The following is a 19,414-nucleotide window of genomic DNA, read 5'->3' on the forward strand; positions in this document are numbered from 1 at the left end:
AGAAATGTAATATATTAATTATCATAAAGGATAATTATAGTCTGAATGCCAGGTAAGCAACCCTATGTAATTATTAGCTTAAATAGATTCCTAAGAAGAATAAGGCAGAAACCCACTCGGTCAGAATAATTCATATATGAAATTAGGCAATTAATTGTCTATAGAAGAATAAACAGCTTTGGAACTTTTTGTTTCATTTTTTTTAAATCAACTTTTAAAGAACAATTATTATAAAGTACACCATTATGGCAAATTTGCATATCCATGTAACCGCCACAGTTATAATGAAGAGCATTTCTGTCATTTCAGAAGGTTCCCTGGCCCCCTTCCTAGTAACCTTCACCGGCCATACCTAATCCTGCCTCCGGTCAACCGCCGCTGTGCTTTCTGATGCTGTAGATTAACCTTTCCTAGCATTTCAGATGAATAGGATCATGTAGTACGTAGTTTTGTGTATCTGGCTTGTGCTTAGTATGTTTTGTATCTGTATTGTTATTGATACCAATAGTTTCTTCCGTCTTATCACCGGGTAGTATTCCACTTCATGAGGATATCACAAGTTTATCCTCCTGTTATGGGCATTTGCTTCAGTTCTGTTTTGGGGCTGTGTAAAGCTGCTAAGGCTATTTATGTGTAAGCCTTTGAATGGATATGTTTTAATTTTTTTTATTTTTTTGAGACAGGGTCTCGCTATGCAGTTCAGGCCCGCTGTGAGCTCACTCTGTAGCCCAGGCTGATCTTAAGCTTGCAGTGATCCTCCTGCCTCAGCCTCCTGAGTGCTTGGCTTACAGGCGTGCACCACCATGCCTGGCATTTTTATTGTTTTGTAGCTAGGCATTACGTTTTTATTTTTCATGAAATTTATTTTTTAAAAAGTCTAGTAGTGTGTTTACCGCACATTCTGAGCATGGGCCCGGAAATCCACGTGTGAGAGCTCTGTGTTGTTTTCCTTTCTTAATAGGGCAACAGATTATTCCCTGCCTGCAGCAGAGGTCTTAGCACCTTGCCTGTCCCAGTGCCTCATTTCTCTTCTTCTTCTTAGATTCTCGATTTTGGACTGGCTCGGCATACGGATGATGAAATGACAGGCTACGTGGCCACCAGGTGGTACAGGGCTCCCGAGATCATGCTGAACTGGATGCATTACAACCAGACAGGTACTGCCCGCCTCGGGCCTTCATGCTTTCTCAGTAGTTTGAGTGAATTTGGTAGAGAAGTAGTGGTGCTAGGCGTGGGGGAAACACCTCTCTTCCCTTGGTGATCCTTTTCATGCCTACAGGTAGAAAGTTATTTTACTTGCTTAGATGGGGAAAGGTGCTTCTATACACAGCTTCCAAACTTCGTGATTTAGCGGTTGGGGTTTTATTCATTTATATTTTCAACATAATTCCTGATTACTTCTTTCTAAAGACAATGAGTTCATAATCTTAACCCTTCAGTATTATTTGAGACATCTGGGCTTGGTTGCACATGCCTGTAATCCCAGTACTCAGCGGGCTGAGGCAGGAGTATCACAGTGAATCCGAGGCTAGCCTGGGCTATGTAGTGAGATCCTGTCTCAAAAAAAAAAAAAAGGCCAGGCATGGTGGTGCACACCTGTAATCCCAGCACTTGGGAGGCTGAGGCAGGAGTATCGTTGTGAGTTCAAGACCAACCTGAACTGCATAATGAGGCCCTGTCTCAAAAAGACAAAGAAAAGAAGAAAAAAGGAAAAGAAAAAAGTTTCTTGAGAGAAGATAGTATGCTACCAGTAAAAAACATTTGCCCCTTTATGAGTAGCTTATTTATTTTACCTTAAGTATGTTTTGCTGGCCCTATGAATGAATCCCTTTATTAAGACCTACAAGGCCGGCCGGGGATGTAGCTCAGCGGCGTAAGTGCTTGCCTGGCAAGCCTGAGGTCATGAGTTCGATTCCCAGTACCAGAAAAAAAGACCTATAATGCAAAAGTCTTAATAAACTTATTTATTTCTATGAAAGTGTGTATGATGTGGACCCTTAACTATTATTTTATTTTATTTATTTAATTTTTTTTTGGTTTTTCTCCGGTACCGGGAACCGAACTCACGACCTTGCGCTTGGCAGGCAGGCGCTTTTGCCGCTGAGCTAAATCCCCAGCCCCCTAACTATTAATTTGAATATTTTACCCCTAGTTGTGGTGTCATTTGTGACCAAGTATAGTGGTAATGATGACGCTTGCACTTTTATTTTATTTACATATTTTTTTCTTGTGTTCTTCCTCTGTACTTTTACTCCCCTTCGCTTTTGCCAGTGGACATCTGGTCAGTGGGGTGCATAATGGCGGAGCTGTTGACTGGAAGAACGTTGTTTCCCGGTACAGACCGTATCCTTTCAAAAGTTTTGGATTCTTGTTTTCTCTCCGTATCCCAGTGTCCATGGATGTGAATTGCCTCTACTTCCCTGTAGGGAAGACTCTCCATTTCTTGCTTTTATGGTCCAGATGTTCTTGATGAGGTCCGTGCCCTTGCTGAGTAGCTTACCTTGCCAAGAAGAAGCCTTTAGTTTATTTCTGAGTTGGAAAAACTTGTCGTAGGCTGAAAACCCCTTGCGTGTGCCAGTCTGACCAACCATATCCCTGATCACAGTACCCTTCCCACACAGCTCTGAGACGCAGGCCCACTCGTGAGAAGTCCTGGATCCCAGTGACGGGTTTAGTCTACTTGTACAAACCTTGAGTGAGCACAGACCCCGCCTGTGAATCCAGGGTATCTACCTGTTACGTTTGGTTCACGTCCCAAAAGAGCTGGTCCCTGTAGTGGTCACCTACCTGTGACTCTTGTAATTCTTATTGTTCAACAGCCAACAGTAAAAATGCCGGGCGTGGTGGCGCACGCCTGTAATCCCAGCACTCGGGAGGCTGAGGCAGGAGAATCTTTCGAGTTTGAGTCCAGACTGAGCTACAAAGTGAGCTCAAGGCCAGCCTGAACTGCATAGCAAGACCCTGTCTCAGAAAGACAAAAACAAAAAAACCAAAACAAAACAACAAAAAAAAACAAACAGTAAAAGCAAGAAGTGAGAAGGTCACCCTGTCATATGCCTTTGTTTTTAAGCAGAGCTTTATCCCAAGTTGCATCCAAACCTCAGTTTATCACCAGACTCTAGTCTGGCTTCCAGCCTGTCTCCTCTCTGCTGTGTGCGAGCATCTTGGCTGAGTCCTGATGTCATCAAAATGTGATTTGTTGGAACTCTCACCAGTTCCGTTTTGGGAAAGGGGTTAGGGAGCAGTAACGTTAAAATGTACGTGTAGCACTGGTGGAGGGGCTTTTGTAAAATTCGGGTGATCGGTCTTCAGATGGTTGTGGATGTGCTTTAGAAACCTCTCTGTCGCTCGGGAGCGCTGCAAGCTGCGGTAGCCCCTTTGCTAGGCAAAGCCATGGGTTTCTAAGGCACAACATCAGTGTACTTGCTCACAGCTTAGGGTGTCCTTCTGCGACTGTGTGCGACCCCTCACGCTGCTGTTCTTACCGCCTTCTTTCTCCTGGGGACGGTGTACTTCCCCCAGGAACCGAGAAAGTTCTGTTCCTCAGGTAATGCTGTTAATTCTCTCAGAACCTTACTGACTCAGCTTCCCTCTACTTTTATATCCAGCTTCGCTCTGCTTAGCTCACCTTATTACTCCCCCCTCATTATAAGTCATTTAACACCTGGTATCTCTCCCTATCCTTCATTTCCTTCATTTTATACCTGCTTCTTAAAACCTGCTGTGCGGATTGCCGTTTCAATTGAGAGAGTTCGGGATGGGCTTGTCCTCTGGAGCAGGTGCTGCCCCGCCCTGTCGGCTCTCCCCGCCCCGCTTCCTCCCGGGCTGTGCGCACCTCCGGCTCCCGCTTGCTCAGCGCCGGCCACGCTTGCCCGCCTCGCCCGACACAGGCGGGCGCGGACACCGTCCCCGCGGCTCGGGAGCCCAGGCCCCGGAGTCAGACTTCCTGCGTTTCCGTCGTAGCTCCTGTACCTCCAGCTGGTGGCTTTGAGCAAGTTTTCCAACCTCTGTCTCAGTTTCCGGTAACCGTAAAGCAATAATCACAGCACATAACTCAGGAGCCCGTTGTGAGAACTCAGCGAGATAATGTCTGGGAAGCGTTCACACCGAGACCTTCCGAGAAATGCCGGCATCTTCCTCCTCACTGGCCTCGGAAACGGTCTTTCCCCCTCCCCCCACTTCACTGCTGGCTCGTGAGTCGTTAATGGTGAATGTAAAGAAAAGGTCTGTGTGACAGGTAGCACAGAACAGACCCCCTTGGCCGGTTAGCAGTACACGGTTTGCAGAGCACCGCGGTTCTTGCGCCTTTATGGCTCGGTGTCCTCCCTGTTGGCGTGACCCTGTTAGAATGCTTTTAACCCGGAAGAAATACTTCCTGCTCCAGAAACAGGAAGATCACAAGTTCAAGGCCAGCCAAGGTGACTTAGCAAGACCGTGTCTCAAAATAAAAAATAAGCTGAGGATATAGCTCAGTGGCACAAGCACCCAAGCACGAGGTCCTGAGTTCAATTCCAGGTACCAGAAAAAGATACAGGCATTTATTTGTCCAATCAAAGTAAAAAATGAAAAGGTCTGGGGTGCAGGTGCTCAGCAGTACAGCGTTCGGCTAGTATGCGTGAGGCCCCGGGTTCAACCCCTAGGACTGCAAAAAAGGAAAAAATAAAAAGGAATACTTCCTTTGTGCACCCTTCTTCTGTGAACTTGAGGTAATCAAACTCGCATTTACGCTTTTTAATAAGGAATTCATTTTTGATCAGTGAGAGTTCATGTAAAAAATTCTGGTTTTACCGACGCGCTGTCACTTGCTACGCAGCTCTGTCCAGCTGCCTGGCCTCCTGGGCTGCAGGAACCCAGTGAGCGGGGTTGTGTTTGCAGGGTAATTAGCCTCCCTCTTGTCGCCATCTGTACAGATGCAGCGCTGGTTGCCGGACAGGAGAGAAGGAAGCGTTGCCCAGCAGTCTTTCTTGCCTGCAGAGCAGGGCATCGTTCTAGCGTAGTGCCTTTAACCCCCGCTGTGCATCACAGTCACCTTGGGGAGATTTAAAAATCTCTGGATGCCTGAACCACCACACCCCAAGGACTCCACTGTAGGAGGCGAGTGTCAGAGTAGGGGCTGGGTGTATTGAGGCCGACTCCGCGTGACTGTAGTGTGCAGCAAGTTTGAGAACAACTAGAGGTTTTTGTTTGTTTGTTTTTCTGAGATGGTTTTGCTGTGTAGTACAGGCTGACCTTGAACTTGCTTATGTAGCCCAGGTTGGCCTCGAACTCAGGGATCCTCCTGCCTCAGCCTCACTGAGTGCTAGGATTACATGTGTGTGCTACCATGCCCAGCTAGAGTTTGTTTGTTTGCTTATCTTTTTGAGACAGGGTCTTGCTATGCAGTTCAGGCTGGCCTTGAGCTCACTTTGTAGCCCAAGCTGGTCTCGAACTTGCAACGATCTTCCTGACTCAGCCTCCTGCGAGCTGAGAAAGTGCTGGGATTACAGGCATGCGCCACCATGCCTGGCTAGAGTTTAATTCAGTTGAATTTAGTTTTAATCTTGGCTGATCCTGAAAAGTTACTTGAGCAGTCTTTCATCATTTTTCCCAAAGGTGCCAGCAGGATCAGGAAATTTCTTTCCAGTGCTTTAATCCTTACTATCCTGACCTACAGAGCTTCCTTGCTCAAAACCTCTGGAGCCTCTGCTGGCCCCACACCCTCTGCTTTGGCTCGAAAGGCAACCACACTATTCATGATTTTTAGATGCACCTCCTCACAGAGGCAGCCTCCAGAGGGTGCTTTTGGGTGGCGTGCTTCTTCGTTTTCTGCGTTTCCCTCCCTTGCCGACACTGTGCCTGTCCTAGCTCCTAGACAGAAACTCGCAGTAGCACTTGGTGGTGTTGCGCACGTTTTATCGCTGTTGTCCAGTGTGGCATCTGGCAGCCTCTGGCCTGTGTGGCTGCTGAGATATGGTTAGTGTAACTTAGAAACTGACTTGAAAATGTTTTTGTGGTAAAGTACGTATAATATAAAATTTACCACTTTTTTTTATATTGTGGGAAAATACTCGTAACACAAAATGTATCACGTATAACCACTTTTAAGTTTATAATCCAGTCGCATCAATCACATTCACGATGTTGAATGACCATCGGCACTGTTACGCTTCTGACTGCGGGAGCCTTCCACGCGGCTTAATGCTGGTATTGTTCTGTGAAGAAAAGGGCCTTTCCTCGAAGGCCGGCTGTCCACCCTGTCCAGGAGCCCGGCAGACAGACTCGGAACTGGAAGGGAAGGCGGAGGTGGATGGCCTGTCTCCGAGGTGTGGTGCTAACTTAGTTCAGATTAATTTTTTTGTTTGGGGGGTACCAGGAATTGAACTCAGGACCTTGCACTGGCCAGGCAGGCACTTGTGCCGCTGAGCTCTATCCCTGGCCCTATCTTAGTGCACATGGCACTGACTTGGACGTGAGTGAGTCAGAAAGTGTCACTGACTCTTGACACCGCAGCACACACAAGGAAGAAAAGGAGACCTGCAGCCCTGTTAACACGCCAGACGCGGCGTTCCCTACCTCGGAGCACAGCCTTGGCTTGTAGATTGGCTCCCTCGTCGCACTGTCCCTCCTTTCCTCTTTTGACCTTTTCCACACGAGGTGATGAAGCACCCCAGCAGTCACGAGACAAAGGTGATCTAATGAAGGCTGTGTCCACCCTACCCCGACGACGAGGTAAAACGTGAGCCTCCCGTCACCTCTGCCATTGCTGTCGCTTGTTGGTTTCACACCTTCTTTCTTGTCTTAAAAAAAGCAGTTTCCCTATAGACACTAAAAGCAAGTATCTTAATGAATGTTGAGAAAGAAAACACACTTTGTTAGATTCATTTACCTACTTGCTTTTGTTTAGTTTTTGCTCTGTTTTGTTTTATTTTGTTTTGTCTTTTTGAGACAGGGTCTCGCTATGCAGTTCAGGCTGGCCTTGAGCTCACTTTGTAGCCCAGGCTGGTCTCGAACTCACAGCGATCCTCCTGCCTCAGCCTCCCGAGTGCTGGGATTACAGGCGTGCGCCACCACGCCCCGCTACCTACTTTCTTCTCTAACTTGAGAATATATTTTTCCACAAAATACTAGAATTCTCAGATTTGTCAACAAACTCAGGTTACCCTAAGAAGTGTTTTGTGTGTGGCAGTGAAAATGACTGTTGACAACCCAGAGGAGAAGAAAACTGGCTTGGTCCCTTCCAGCCTCACCCGCCTGTCCCCAAGGAGGGCTTCCTTCTCTCCCAGATGTCTGCGGGAAAGCTGCTGCTCACAGCGTAGGTCCTGCTGCTGCCCGTTGCTCTGCTCCCTGGCCTGTGGGGCCTTCGAGGAACTCTTCAGGCACTGGGATAGCCCTCTTTCACTTTGCTCTGATGGCTCCATTACTTTTCATCTTTTTCCCCTTACCTGCTCATCCTGACTACCATTTGCTTCTGTTATAAACAGGTTGATCTAAAAAGTAATCTTAGACATAATTTGTCATGCTTTTCTTCATTTGTTTTAGAAAGGCCCTAGAGCCAGGTGTGGTGGTGCACACCTGTAATCCCAGTACTCGGGAGGCTGAGGTAGGAGGATCGTTGCAAGTTGGAGACCAGCCTGGGCTACAAAATTAACTCAAGGCCAGCCTGAACTGCATAGCGAGACCCTGTCTCAAAAAGACAAAAAAAAAGAAAGGCACTGGAAATTTATGATTTTAGGGGCCAGGGATATGGCCCAGTGGCACAAGCGCCTGCATGGCAAGTGCAAGATCGTGAGTTTGATTCCCAGTACCAAAAAAAAAAGAACAAAAGAAATTTACTATTTTAAAATTTAGCCAGATGTGGTGGCACACATGTGTAATCCCAGCACTTGGGAGGCTGAGGCGGGAGGATTGCTGCAGTCTGAGGCCATCCTAGGCTACATAGTGAGTTTAAGGCCAGCCTGAACTGTATAGCAAGAGTTTGCCTGCAAAAAAACAAACACTAATAGTATCAGAAATTTTATGGGGCTAGGGATATAGCTCAGCTGTGCAAATGCCTGCCTGGCAAGCACGAGGTCCTGAGTTCAATTCCTGGTACCTCCCCCAAAAAGAGAAATTGTGATCATTACAATAAAAATGCACCTTAAACTAACAAAAAAAATCCTCTAACTAGGGAAGAAGGGGCTGAGCCCATTTACAAAGGATGGCTTGGTGCAGAAGTAGCTCTGTGTCGTACTGTAGTAAATTCTGCTTTGCTCTGCTTGTGTAGCTCCATCCTTCAGTGGCTCTGCCGACTTTCGGGGGCTTGTGGTGATGTCTGCTGAGGTCTGCATGCTTTCACGTCTGCACGCGGGTGCTTTTAGCTGCTCGGTACATGTTCCTTTCTCACCGCCTGGGTCATAAGCTTGTAAGTGGTGGCTGTCTTTGTGGCCGAGACACACACACACACACACACACACACACACAGCGCTGTATCTGTGCCCTCTTTATGGTGCGAACGTTTTGGAACAGGGTGTCTGGGGACTTCGCAAAGCCCAGTATTAAAAGAAGCAACTTTTCCAGGCTCCTCCTCTGTATGTAACCTTTGCGTGGAATATGGTTGCTCTGGCGTAGAGAGGAACTGAAAGGCGTATCGCAGCCGGCCTGTGCCTGGCCAGCGCTCGGCTCTTGCAGGTTCCTAGGAAGAGAGCAGGCTCGGCACAAAGCGGGAGGGCATGGTGCTCCTGTTCGCAGCGTGCAGCCGCGGCGCTCGGAGATGCAGAGGCGCCTGGGTGTGGTGTGTGTACTCAGAAGCGGGAGGCAGAGGCACAGTCAGGAAAGAAGCCTGATGTCAAATCTGGGGGGCCCTGGAGGCGGGGCCGAGGCACTGGGCTTGTTCAAGGTGAGATTTGCTCCGTACTGGTGGCTGGACAGAAGACACCGGCCCCCGCCTCCCTGAGGGGCAGGGAGCCGCTGTGCCCCTGCGAGCTGCGTGTTCTGCAGGTAGGTCGCGGTGACATGATGCTGCTGAGAAACTGACTGTCAGAGTTTCTGTCCTCCTTCGGGCTGGGATAAAACTTGATTTTCTGCTCAGGTAGTCAGAAAGAGGCCTCTTGAATAAGAACAGCAATTTCAACAGTTTTAATTGGCGGGATCATTTTGATACACCTATTGTCAGACCCTCTTTCGGACGGTGGAAGTGGTCTGGCTTTTTCTCACAGGAGACACATACGTTCCTCCTTATGGTTCCTGGAGAGTGTGAGGGAGCTAAATTGTTCTAAATTGGGTCACTTTAAATGAACAAGGAAGACCCCCGACTGATAACGAGCCTGAATGTGTTAGAGTAGGACAGGGTCTGTCTCACCCGCACACCTGCTCTTTCCCCTTGAGTGTATGCTTGGAAAACAAGTCTCTTGCCGGGCGTGGTGGCGCACGCTTGTAATCCCAGCACTCGGGAGGCTGAGGCAGGAGGATCCTTGTGAGTTCGAGACCAGCCTGGGCTACAAAGTGAGCCCAAGGCCAGCCTGAAGTGCATAGCGAGACCCTGTCTCAAGAAGACAGAAAAAAAAACAAGTTTCTTGTCAGTACTGTGGACTCAGAAACCAGGAATACAGTTTTAGCCTTCAGAACACACTGATTTTTGCAGAAGACTATTTTTTCTACAATTCTTCCTTTAGAAATAACTTCAGTGAGTGGACATGTTTCTGCCGTATCTTTATTTTCTGCAGGACACAGTTGTCAGGTCTGGTATGGTGTTTTGCGCACCTTTTCTTTGTTTTTGTCTTTTTTGGTGCTGGGGATCGAACTCACGACCTCAGGCTTGCCAGGCAAGCGCTTATGCCAGTGAGCTATATCCCTGGCCCGTGCACTTTTTCTTAAAGGACCAAATAGGAAACATGTCAGGTCTCTGGCCCATCTGCTTGTCGGGTTGTGAAAGCGGCTGTGGACCATGGTGTACACATGGGCGGGCGTGGCCGTGTTCCAGCACAGGGTTCCGGATAAAACAGGCAGCAGGCTGGGGTTGACTGACTCCTGTCTCCAGTTTTCTTCCATTTAAGTAGATTTTGCTTCTGAAAAACAAAACAAGGCAATATGCCAGTCACCCCATTGCATCAGCAATTCCGGTAGCTTAGGCAACTATGGCTTGCAGAGGCCATTGTTTTTCGGTTATGTCATCTTGCTTTTATGCATACAATCATAAACAACAACAAGAAAATGTTTTCCGTCCAGTTCTGTGTTCTCAGATACCCCGCATGCCCCTTGTGTGCCAGATGTCACGCTAAGCACCGGGGCTGGTGGTGGACAGGCAGAGTGGCGGCGCCCTCGGAGCCGCAGGGCAGCGGGGATGGCACACCCTCAGCACTGCGGTGCGTCCGTCTGGGGCCGGGAGCGCAGGACGGGCCGGGGGATCTGCGAAGAGCGGAGGGGAGGCCTGAGCTGAGAAGGGGCTCATCGCAGGGGCGGTGTCCGCTCTCCGTGCCCCCCGCCAGTGTCAGCGTAGATACGGATGAACTATTCGAGTCTGCACACGATCTTTCTTCCCCTTTTAACTTTTTTTTTTTTTTTAAGGCAAGACTAAAAGCATTGAGCCCAAATGGAAAACATTTCTGCTTAGTACACGCACAGACGTTCCGAGCGCACACGGAAGCGTGGGCCCCCGGAAGAGTTTGGGCATTGCGGCTTCCTATCAAGAGCCTTTAAAAGGGACGAGCGCAGTTCGCCAAGCGTTCTGTGTGCGTGAGGCGGAGACCTGAGCTCAGCGGCTCTGTTACCGTCTCCTGCAAGAAGGCGCAGTGCAGAGCGCCCTCTGCCGGCAGACAGCCGCTCATGGCGCTCTGCCTGCGACGGGGTGCGTGCAGGGCCTCAGCTCAGGAGAATGTACACAAAAAAACTACCTCCCGCGCCCCTGTGCCCTGCCGCTTTTTCCTCCTCTGTAGCCCTCCGCTTTCCAGTGCTCCCTGCTTGACTGGCTACTGACGCTTTGGTGGACGGTGAGGAGGTAGGTGAGCGGGGCCTTTGCGTTTCCATCCGCTGCCTCAACAGCTAAGACGCAGCTGAAGTTGCTTCTCTCTCCCGGTACACAGTGACCGTCGGGTGGACGTGCGTGCGGCGGCTGTTTGCACCCTTACACAGGAGGAGCACGTCCTGTGCGGGTGACCGTCCTGCAGAAGCCTTGACCTGGATGGTTCGACCATGCTGGCTTGGTTTGGGTTTTTAGTTTTCGTTCTTGGGGTATTTTGTTTGGTTTTGTTTCCTTTTGTTTGTTACTGTTTTGTTTTGTTTTGTTCACTTTTATTTTGTCCCAACATTTTCCTTTATAGTCCACCATTAGATATTGATCAGTTGAAGCTCATTTTAAGACTCGTTGGAACCCCAGGGGCTGAGCTTTTGAAGAAAATCTCCTCAGAGTCTGTGAGTTGATGCTTTGATTGTAATTCTCTGCCCTGCTGGGAGCCTCCGCCACTTGCCCTCCGTCAGTCTGTCCTCTGAGCCTGGTGTGTGTGTGTGTGTGTGTGCACATGCGAGTGGTGTGTGTGTGCTGACTTCCATGAGATGAACGTGTGCACGCGCGTGCGTGTGTGCGCCTGCCTGCATGTGCGTGTGTGATGTTCTCCATCTGGGCATGCACTTTGATGGTGGGAGCCTCTCTTGGGCAATAGTAGTCTAGTAAAAAGGAGATTGGAGATTCCGTGTCATTGCCAGAGACTAATGGAAAGTCTGCATCTGTCCTCCAGCCCTGACTTCATCTTTTTTAGAAGTTGCACCCGTGCACACTTGCTGGTTCGTGTTAGATCTGAGAACATGGACTTCACCCTGTATTAGTCTCGCTTCATCACTAAAAGAATGGGGTGTGCGTTGTCTACACACGGTTGCCCCTTTCCAAAGTCACTTGCTTTTCATTATTTCAGAACTAGACAGTGCTACATCCTGTAGAAGGTGTTTGTTCCCAACCAGGCTACCAACCCCCCAAGCGCTCAGTCACGTAGGAGAGCTCCTGGTACCGCAGCCCCACGGGAGTGTCCTGTGGTCACTGGCCTTCCTTGGTAGTGACAGTTCGCACAGCCTGAGGAAAGCCTTCGGAGCTAGCGCTCTCCTGCCCTGAAACTGGGCTTCAGACAGAAGCCATGAGAATGTGACTCTGGCTTACCCCGGCCATGGTTTCCTGCTGTGGGTCATTCACATAGGCCAGAGACGTGAGAGAAGCCACAAGAGCTCATTTTCCCTCTGCCTGCGGCCAAGGCGTGGGACAAAGAGGAGAAAGAGGCATGGAGCCAAGCTCCAGCTGTGCCTCCTGGATGCGCCTTCCCGCTCTCCGATGGGAGGGGCCTTAGCCGGGTTGGGACGATTGCTGGGGGGCTTGCGGTGGGCCACAGAGGTGAGTGTGACGGGTCGCCACCCCCCGCAGGGCACCCCTCCCCCTGGTAGAGAGCCTGCATCTCTGAGACGGACCGCAGAGCCCAGAATGGTCTTCTGCTTCCCTCTGCAGTGGGTGTGCAGGGGTGTCCTGGCCCTGTTTCTTTTTGTTTCGTTTACTTATGAGCAGGAAACGAGAGCGCAGCGAAGCTGAGATCTGCCCTCGTCATGCGCCGAGTCACTTGGCAGAGGCCAGTATCGCCCCCAGATGCTCTGAGACACGATCTCATAATCCCGTGCAGTTGCACACCCTCCTGAAAGCCACTGTCTGAACTACTGACCGGAAGTCACTCTGAAGAAATGTTTTCTTTTGCTCCCGGAAAGACAGAAGCTGGGTTAGGGTAAATAAAGATAAGAGAGCTGGTGTTAGGCAGAGCAGGGTATTTTTAGTTTGTGTTTTTCTTTTGCTCTTTTTTAATTTTTTTTTTTTTTAATTTTGTTTTTTATTTTAATGCATCTGCTTAGGAAGATTGGCTTTTTAAGAGGACCTGGGGCAGAGGGAGGGCTGGGAAGGAGCTCAGCTAATTAACGAGTGGTGCTGATGAGACTGAGATGGTAGGTCCCTTCCTGGTCTGGGAATGACTACGAGGCTCAGCTCTGTGTGCTCACTCTCGCCCCAGCCGTCTGCCCGAGTGTGGTAAAACAGTATCTGCCTATCATTACCCATCATCTGTTTGTAAGAAAGAACCACCACTGGGTGCATGCCCTCGGGAGCTGTGCGGTGGGGCGGGAACATGGTGCGTCCCAGCAGCCCTAGTGCAGCGCTGTGTGCAGCAGAACTGACTACAGCACACAGAGCTTGCTCGCACAGCTCTATACTGAGGGTGGGGGTGCAAAGGAGTCTTTGCAGTGAGTTGAGAAAAGCAGTTTTTAGTATTCACAAGTGTCTGCAAGATTCATTTGTTGGTGACACCGCCCAGGTATCCGTTCATCTTAAAAACACATGATGGTGTGGTGTACGGAGTAGAAAAGTAGTAAAGCCAGGTGAGTGAAATTGCTCAAAGATTTTAAAAATTTAAAAAGACATTAGTGAAGAAATCCAGCAGACACAAAGCCAACAGCTGTTTTCGTTGCTCCTGAGAAGGAGCGATGCCGCATTTACAGGAGGGCCGGTTGACAAGCAGTGGGACATCGTAAGAGAAGGCAGCATGGCTCAGGAACAGGCTAAGGGGGGGTGCTGGCAAGGGGGTGCGTGGTCACGGTGGACGCCTAAGGACACAGCGTTTGTCTGTTTGCTGTCCTGGCACCTGTACTAAGTGAAAGAACGAAAATTCGTATTCAGAAAGCAAAAGCCTGACTCATACTTTTCTCTAGAAATACAATCTTCCGAACTTCCTGACAGGAAGGGGACATAATCACTTAGTTGACTGAAGGAGGCAAAGTCAGCACATGTACAAGCCAAGAACTGTTCGCAGAAAGGAAGAGAGATGGCAGGATCCTAACATTTAAAACCTGAGCAGTAAACTACCCGTGGAGATTTATTTGCTTTGTAAACCTCCTCTGTTATTTCTGTGGGCATGCAAAGTACTGTTTGGTATATAATTTGTTTAAAAGGAAATCTACAGTTTGTTGTGAGATGTTAAAAGAACTCTGAAGAGTTTTTTTTTTTTTGTTTTTTTTTTAACTCTATTAGTGATTTTCCCATTGCTGGTACAAAATACCTGATGACACCTGGGGGGAGAGGTTTACTTTGGCTGTGGTTTGGAGGGTTGAGTCCATGGTTTGGTTTGGTTGGGTCCAAGGCAGAAACGGCCTGGCAGAGGACAGCTGCTCATCCCGTGGCAGCCAGGATGTGGAGACAGTGAGCGAAGGGAGGAACCCTTCCAAGTCACACCCCCAGCGACCCACCTCTTCCAAGCAGGCTCCAGCTTCTGAGGGTACATTCAGCTGTGAACGAGTTAGTGTATTAATCCATGGATGAGTGTAGCGCCCCTATGATCCAGCCTTCCAAACCCCTCCCTCTGAACACAGAAGACTTGGGGGAGACACTTTAAATCTAAACCATAACAAACCAGCACCTTTTGAATTTGCTGGGCTCTGTCTTAGGGCTTACAGAGCAGGAAAGATGGCTGCATGCTGCATCCCTGGGCCAGCCTGAGACACACAGGGACTGCATTCAGAGGAGGAGCCAGAGTGGGAAGACCATTCAGGGAAACCACAGAGACATGAACTGGCTGGGCAGTGGTGTGTGTGGAAGGTAATGCTTCAGCTGAAGGAGAGAACTGTTACTGAGAACAGAAAGGGGGATTATATCACGTCGAAGTTTTTTTAAAAAGAAAATCATTTCTGCTTTCAGTATGAATGCATGATAAACTAACAGTTCTTACAGTTTGTAGGGCGGGGAAATGGTGTTAATATTGAAGGCACAGTTAAAAGAGAATTCAGAGGGCAGCTTGCTTACCTGCTGGTCCAGAAGGAAAACTTCACGGTTCTGCCCTTAACGTTTCACACACTTTCTCCCAGCTATGAGATAAGCGATCTGTTCGCTCGTTAGACTGAGCAGAAGTGGCCGTCGCGGCGTGCTGCGATCCTGCTGGCGGCCTGCGCCTCCAGTCTGCCCTTGCCCTTAGCCTCCAGCTCCCTCACCCCATCTCCTTTCTCAGTTACTGCTGTACGTTTGTGGCGTGTGTTTGAAATGCCCCACTGATCGTGTCTGAACTTGGAGTTGCTTATCATCAACCCACACTCCCACTTGCGTCTTCATTTGGAAGGAGGGTTCCTTGGCGAACCTGTGCCACAGAAGCGTAATCTCTTCCTGAATGGATGTATTGGATATTTTATTTTGTCCAAAGCTAAGTCAAAAAATTTTCTCAGTCCTTTATATTTACCCTACAGGCAGACAACTTTCGGCCGTCAGGACTTGAAAACAGTTCTCTGGCTGGCATCCTGGATCAAAGAGCAATCTGTTTTTGGGGAACCTAAAATATTTTAACAGTAAAGTGACACTAAAACCCGAGAAAACTAATTTTTCTTATCTGCATGACCACTCACTATTACATGGCTAATAACTCCTGCCATTCACGAAGCATGCCTTAATATGCAGCCTTGGGCTCTGGCCTGGGGTGGGTGGAGAGGAGAGCTTTTGTTTTGTTTTGGGGTAGCTTTTTGATCTTTCTTTTTTTTTTAATTGAGTTGAAAGTTGTTTCTGCACTATATGTTTAACAGTGCCCTTGACTAGGCATCTAAGATATTAACCAGCTTCAGCAGATTATGCGACTGACGGGGACGCCCCCTGCTTATCTCATTAACAGGATGCCAAGCCATGAGGTGAGAACCAGACTGGACAGGGCTGGCCAGCTCGGAAGGCCACGTTCTCGTTTTAGTGCCTGTGTCTAACCAGCACCGTGTGGAATGTCCCTGAATGCTTGCATGCGCCTGGGGGACTAAGACAGTGACCACCTACGTGCTGCTGCAAGATGTTCGCACTTGGGATAGAACGTCATCCCATCTGTGAGACTGAAAATGTCACAGAGGCTCATAAACGGAAAATGCTGCTCCTTTTGCATTTGGTTTTTGGAGTGTAGTGCAGGAGGGCATGTGTGTCCCTCCCAGGGCTGAGCCTGTGGTCACCGTGTCCTGCGTGTGGTGATCTGGCCGGGGGTGGGGTTAACTGGAGTTTATTAGCGTGCTTCCCTTTTTTATTGTAAGGACAGAAAGAGCGTTTTTCTTTAAAAGGAAAACATTATAAAACACCCAGTACCAATGGGTGTAGAGTATTTAAAAGCAATGACACAAATAATACAGAGTAAATGTGAACACTTAGGTAGGTCTAGGTGCTCTCTTAACCATTTAATCTAATTCTGGTTCCAGGATCAGAGGTGACTGGGACACTTCTTTTTAAGGTACCCTTAATATTTTGACAAACCAGCCTAGTATCACAGAGGTCCTTTCCAACAGCTTCTGCTCTACAGAATTTCCACTGTAGCTCAGCAGTCTCTGGATTGAACTTGATCTCAGGGGTTGCTGTTCTCTGGGTTTGAAAGGTTTCTTACTTCCGGGTTCCCTTCCGCTTACCTGCGTGCTCACGTGCAGAGGGGCCGCGGCCGCGCGCGTCCTGCCCCGTGCTCGCTGCTTCCCGGTACAGCTGCTCTGCCGCTTTTCAGCTCTTTAAAATGTGGCAGCTGAGGGTTTCTCAGAAAGGGTTGCTTCTTAGATATCTTGACCGACCACTGTTTTCAGATGTCTGCCTCTATCACCAGAAAGTGAATGCACTTAACTGGTCAGCAGTCTCGTTTATGTGAAATGGAACTGGGAGAGACTGCAGCAATAAAGACAGTGGTCATAAATACAAAAGTCGGGGGCTGGGGATTTAGCTCAGCGGCAAAAGCGCCTGCCTGGCAAGCGCAAGGTCGTGAGTTCGGTTCCCGGTTCCGGAGAAAACTCAAAAAAAAAAAAAAAATAAATAAATAAATAAATAAATAAATAAATAAATAAATACAAAAGTCAGGGTGGCCGTGAGGGAGAAGCCGCCCACGGAGAAGCACGGTGGTCGTCGGCCTGGGAGTTAGTGAGGGGACTTCGCCGGTTAACTCTGCTCTCCGCAGGATCGGGCCTCAGAGACCGCAACGCTGCTAAACCAAGTCGTTCTGAACGCTCTTGTTTTTATAGGCGAGAAACTACATTCAGTCGTTGACCCAGATGCCGAAGATGAACTTTGCAAATGTATTTATTGGTGCCAATCCCCTGGGTAAGTCGGTGGTCTGTCCTCATTTTGTAGCCTTAAATCGGCCGTGACTACAAGAGGGGTTTGAAGACATTTTTCCGTTTGACTGAATCGGGTACCAGCAATGAAATCTTGGAATGTGGTAAATAATGGCATTTATCACCCGTGTGTGTATCATTGGGGAGTTCTTTCTATCGATGGGTCTTCTTTTAAATATTCAGTCACTCTTGGGGTTTTTTAGAACGATGTGACAGGTATATGCTATGATTGCAGAATTTGAATGGGGAAATAGGCCGGTATGGTAAAGGAAAGGGAAAATAACAGGGAGATTGGGAGAGGAGACAAGGGAAGGAGAAGGAGGTGCAGAAGGCAGCCGGGGACTTGTGCAGCTTCTGCTGATGGGCGGTGCCCCGAGCTGAGGGTGGAAGCCACCGACGCAGGAGCTCCCGCGCAGGCCCGGCGTGTGTGGGGCCGCACCCTCGCCCTCAGCCTCAGCCTCACGCTCTGACCCCTGCCTCTCTTCCCTCAGAGGCTAAGCCGCCTCCTCTGCAGAGTAATCCCCCTCAGACCTCAAGGCATGGCTGTCCCATCACCTCCAGGTTCCCTGGCCGGGGGAGCGACACTGGCTCACAGAGGAGCTGGTCTGTTCCTTGAGGCAGGGCTCCCGCTGGCCCTGGGGAGCGCTTGGCTGAGGCTCCAGTCCCCGGCCATAGGACGGCAGACCCGGAAGAATCGGCTGGCACCCAGGTCCTCTCCGCTTCCGGTTCAGCGCGGGCTTCGAGGGCCACTGGCCACAGTGGCCTCTTTAGAAGCGGGGAACGGCTGAGGTGCTTTTAGCTCTAAGAGCTTCATCCGCAAGGGCTGTGAGGAGGAGACAGTGTTGCTGTGAGATTGCTTACGACAGCAGACACGCCCGAGCTGGGGGCAGCGCTGGGTGAGTCGGCATCAGCCTTGAGGACAGACGGCGTGTGGCAGATCTTAGCTGGGTCACGCTGCTGTCCTGGGCGGATCCGCAGACCCCTCCCGGGTGCAGAGGCTTCTGCAGGAACAGATCCTGGTCGCCCCTGCCCTGGATGCATGGGGCATCGTGTGGCTTGCGTGCTCTGCCCAAGCCGTCTTCTCTGCGTCAAGGACCTGAGGACGCTGTCTTGGAGATCTCACCATCCGGGCCCTGCACACGGCAGTGCCCACTGACTCCCCACTCACCGACTCGAAAAGACTTGGTACTCTTTTTCTCAGGGGGGATGGGACGTGTGCGTGTGTGCCCGCAGCTTATGGAGGACTCCCACGTCCCGTGCTCCGGAACCATTAATACTTCAACACTGACAGGTACTCTACACCCAGCAGTAGAGACTGCTAACGAGTAGAGCGGATGCTTTGGTCTCGGTTCACATGTGCCTGGCAGCCCGTTGCCAAGGGGTGACATCACAGTGTCCCTGGCTTGGCAGCCAGAGCGCAACGTACTGGCTACAAGCGTGTGCCCAGCATGTTAGTTGAGCCGCAGTGCTCCAGCGACAGATATCAGCAGTTCTGTTTCTCAGTCACCAACTGCTATTTATTGTTATTCTCAGAACTTGAATTAAAACTCCAGTGGTCCTTTGTTGATGTGTGTGTTGGCATCTGTCAAGATCTTTGACAAATCCCTTTCTCACCTCTGAGCTGAGGCCCCTCACATAATAGATGTTCAGTTGTAAGATCAAATGAAAGGTGTGTTTTTCCTGCAAGAGAAGAATATCCATCCCGGCAGTTCTCCCAGTGCTCTGAAGTGTAAACTTAGGATCTTGAGTCAATACATTTGTTGATCATTTGTTGTTTTTTTTTTTTTTAGACAGGGTCTCACTGTGTAGTTGAACTTGAACTTGCTGTCCTTGAACTTGCATAGGTAGCCCGGCCCGGCCTCAAACTCACGGTGATCCTCCTGCCTCAGCCTCCCAAGTGCTGCGATTACAGGCATGCGCCACCATGCCTGGCCCATTTTGCGTTTCTCCCATGGATTACTCTGGAATTCAGAATTACTCTTCAGGAAGCTCCCTCTTCCCACCTACCTCACCCCTCGCATTTAGGAAGGGATTGGTCAGGTCTCCAGAGTGTCTCTGTTTGGCAGAACGATGGGCATGGCAATATTTATCCTCCTGAGCACTGCGATGCTGAAACTGAAGCATCCCCATCAGAGCGCTGGGCCTAGAGAACCATCATTTTTGTGATTCCCACTGAAACCACTGCTTTTGAGAAGGAAAATCAATGGGGCTAAAAGCCCTAATTGAAAGAAGCTGATACTCTCCTGGTGCCAAAATATCCCCAGGTTACTTGCTTGGGACAGAAGGAAAAACATCTTAGCCCGCTGGTCAAACTTAGCGCCTTAACGGCGGACACGTGGCTTGAATG

The 19,414-nt window shown here is 49.4% G+C and overlaps 1 protein-coding gene across 6 annotated transcripts in view; it reads left to right on the forward strand.

The window, feature by feature from the left end:
* Mapk14 (mitogen-activated protein kinase 14) overlaps positions 1-19,414 on the forward strand; it is a 47,753-nt gene that overhangs the window by 22,511 nt on the left and 5,828 nt on the right. For 5 of the 6 annotated variants that reach the window (XM_013516892.1, XM_013516893.1, XM_005389569.2 and 2 more), the window contains 4 exons: positions 1,043-1,157; positions 2,272-2,343; positions 11,285-11,364; positions 16,975-17,053. In XM_013516892.1, the coding sequence (XP_013372346.1) occupies positions 1,043-1,157; positions 2,272-2,343; positions 11,285-11,364; positions 16,975-17,053 (346 nt within the window). Of the gene's footprint in view, positions 1-1,042; positions 1,158-2,271; positions 2,344-11,284; positions 11,365-15,553; positions 15,634-16,974; positions 17,054-19,414 lie in introns of all 6 variants that reach the window. The other variant, XM_013516891.1, reaches the window with a different exon arrangement.

The sequence above is a fragment of the Chinchilla lanigera genome, unplaced genomic scaffold, assembly GCF_000276665.1.
Source record: "Chinchilla lanigera isolate Chin_1 unplaced genomic scaffold, ChiLan1.0 scaffold00036, whole genome shotgun sequence".
Taxonomy (NCBI): Eukaryota; Metazoa; Chordata; class Mammalia; order Rodentia; family Chinchillidae; genus Chinchilla; species Chinchilla lanigera.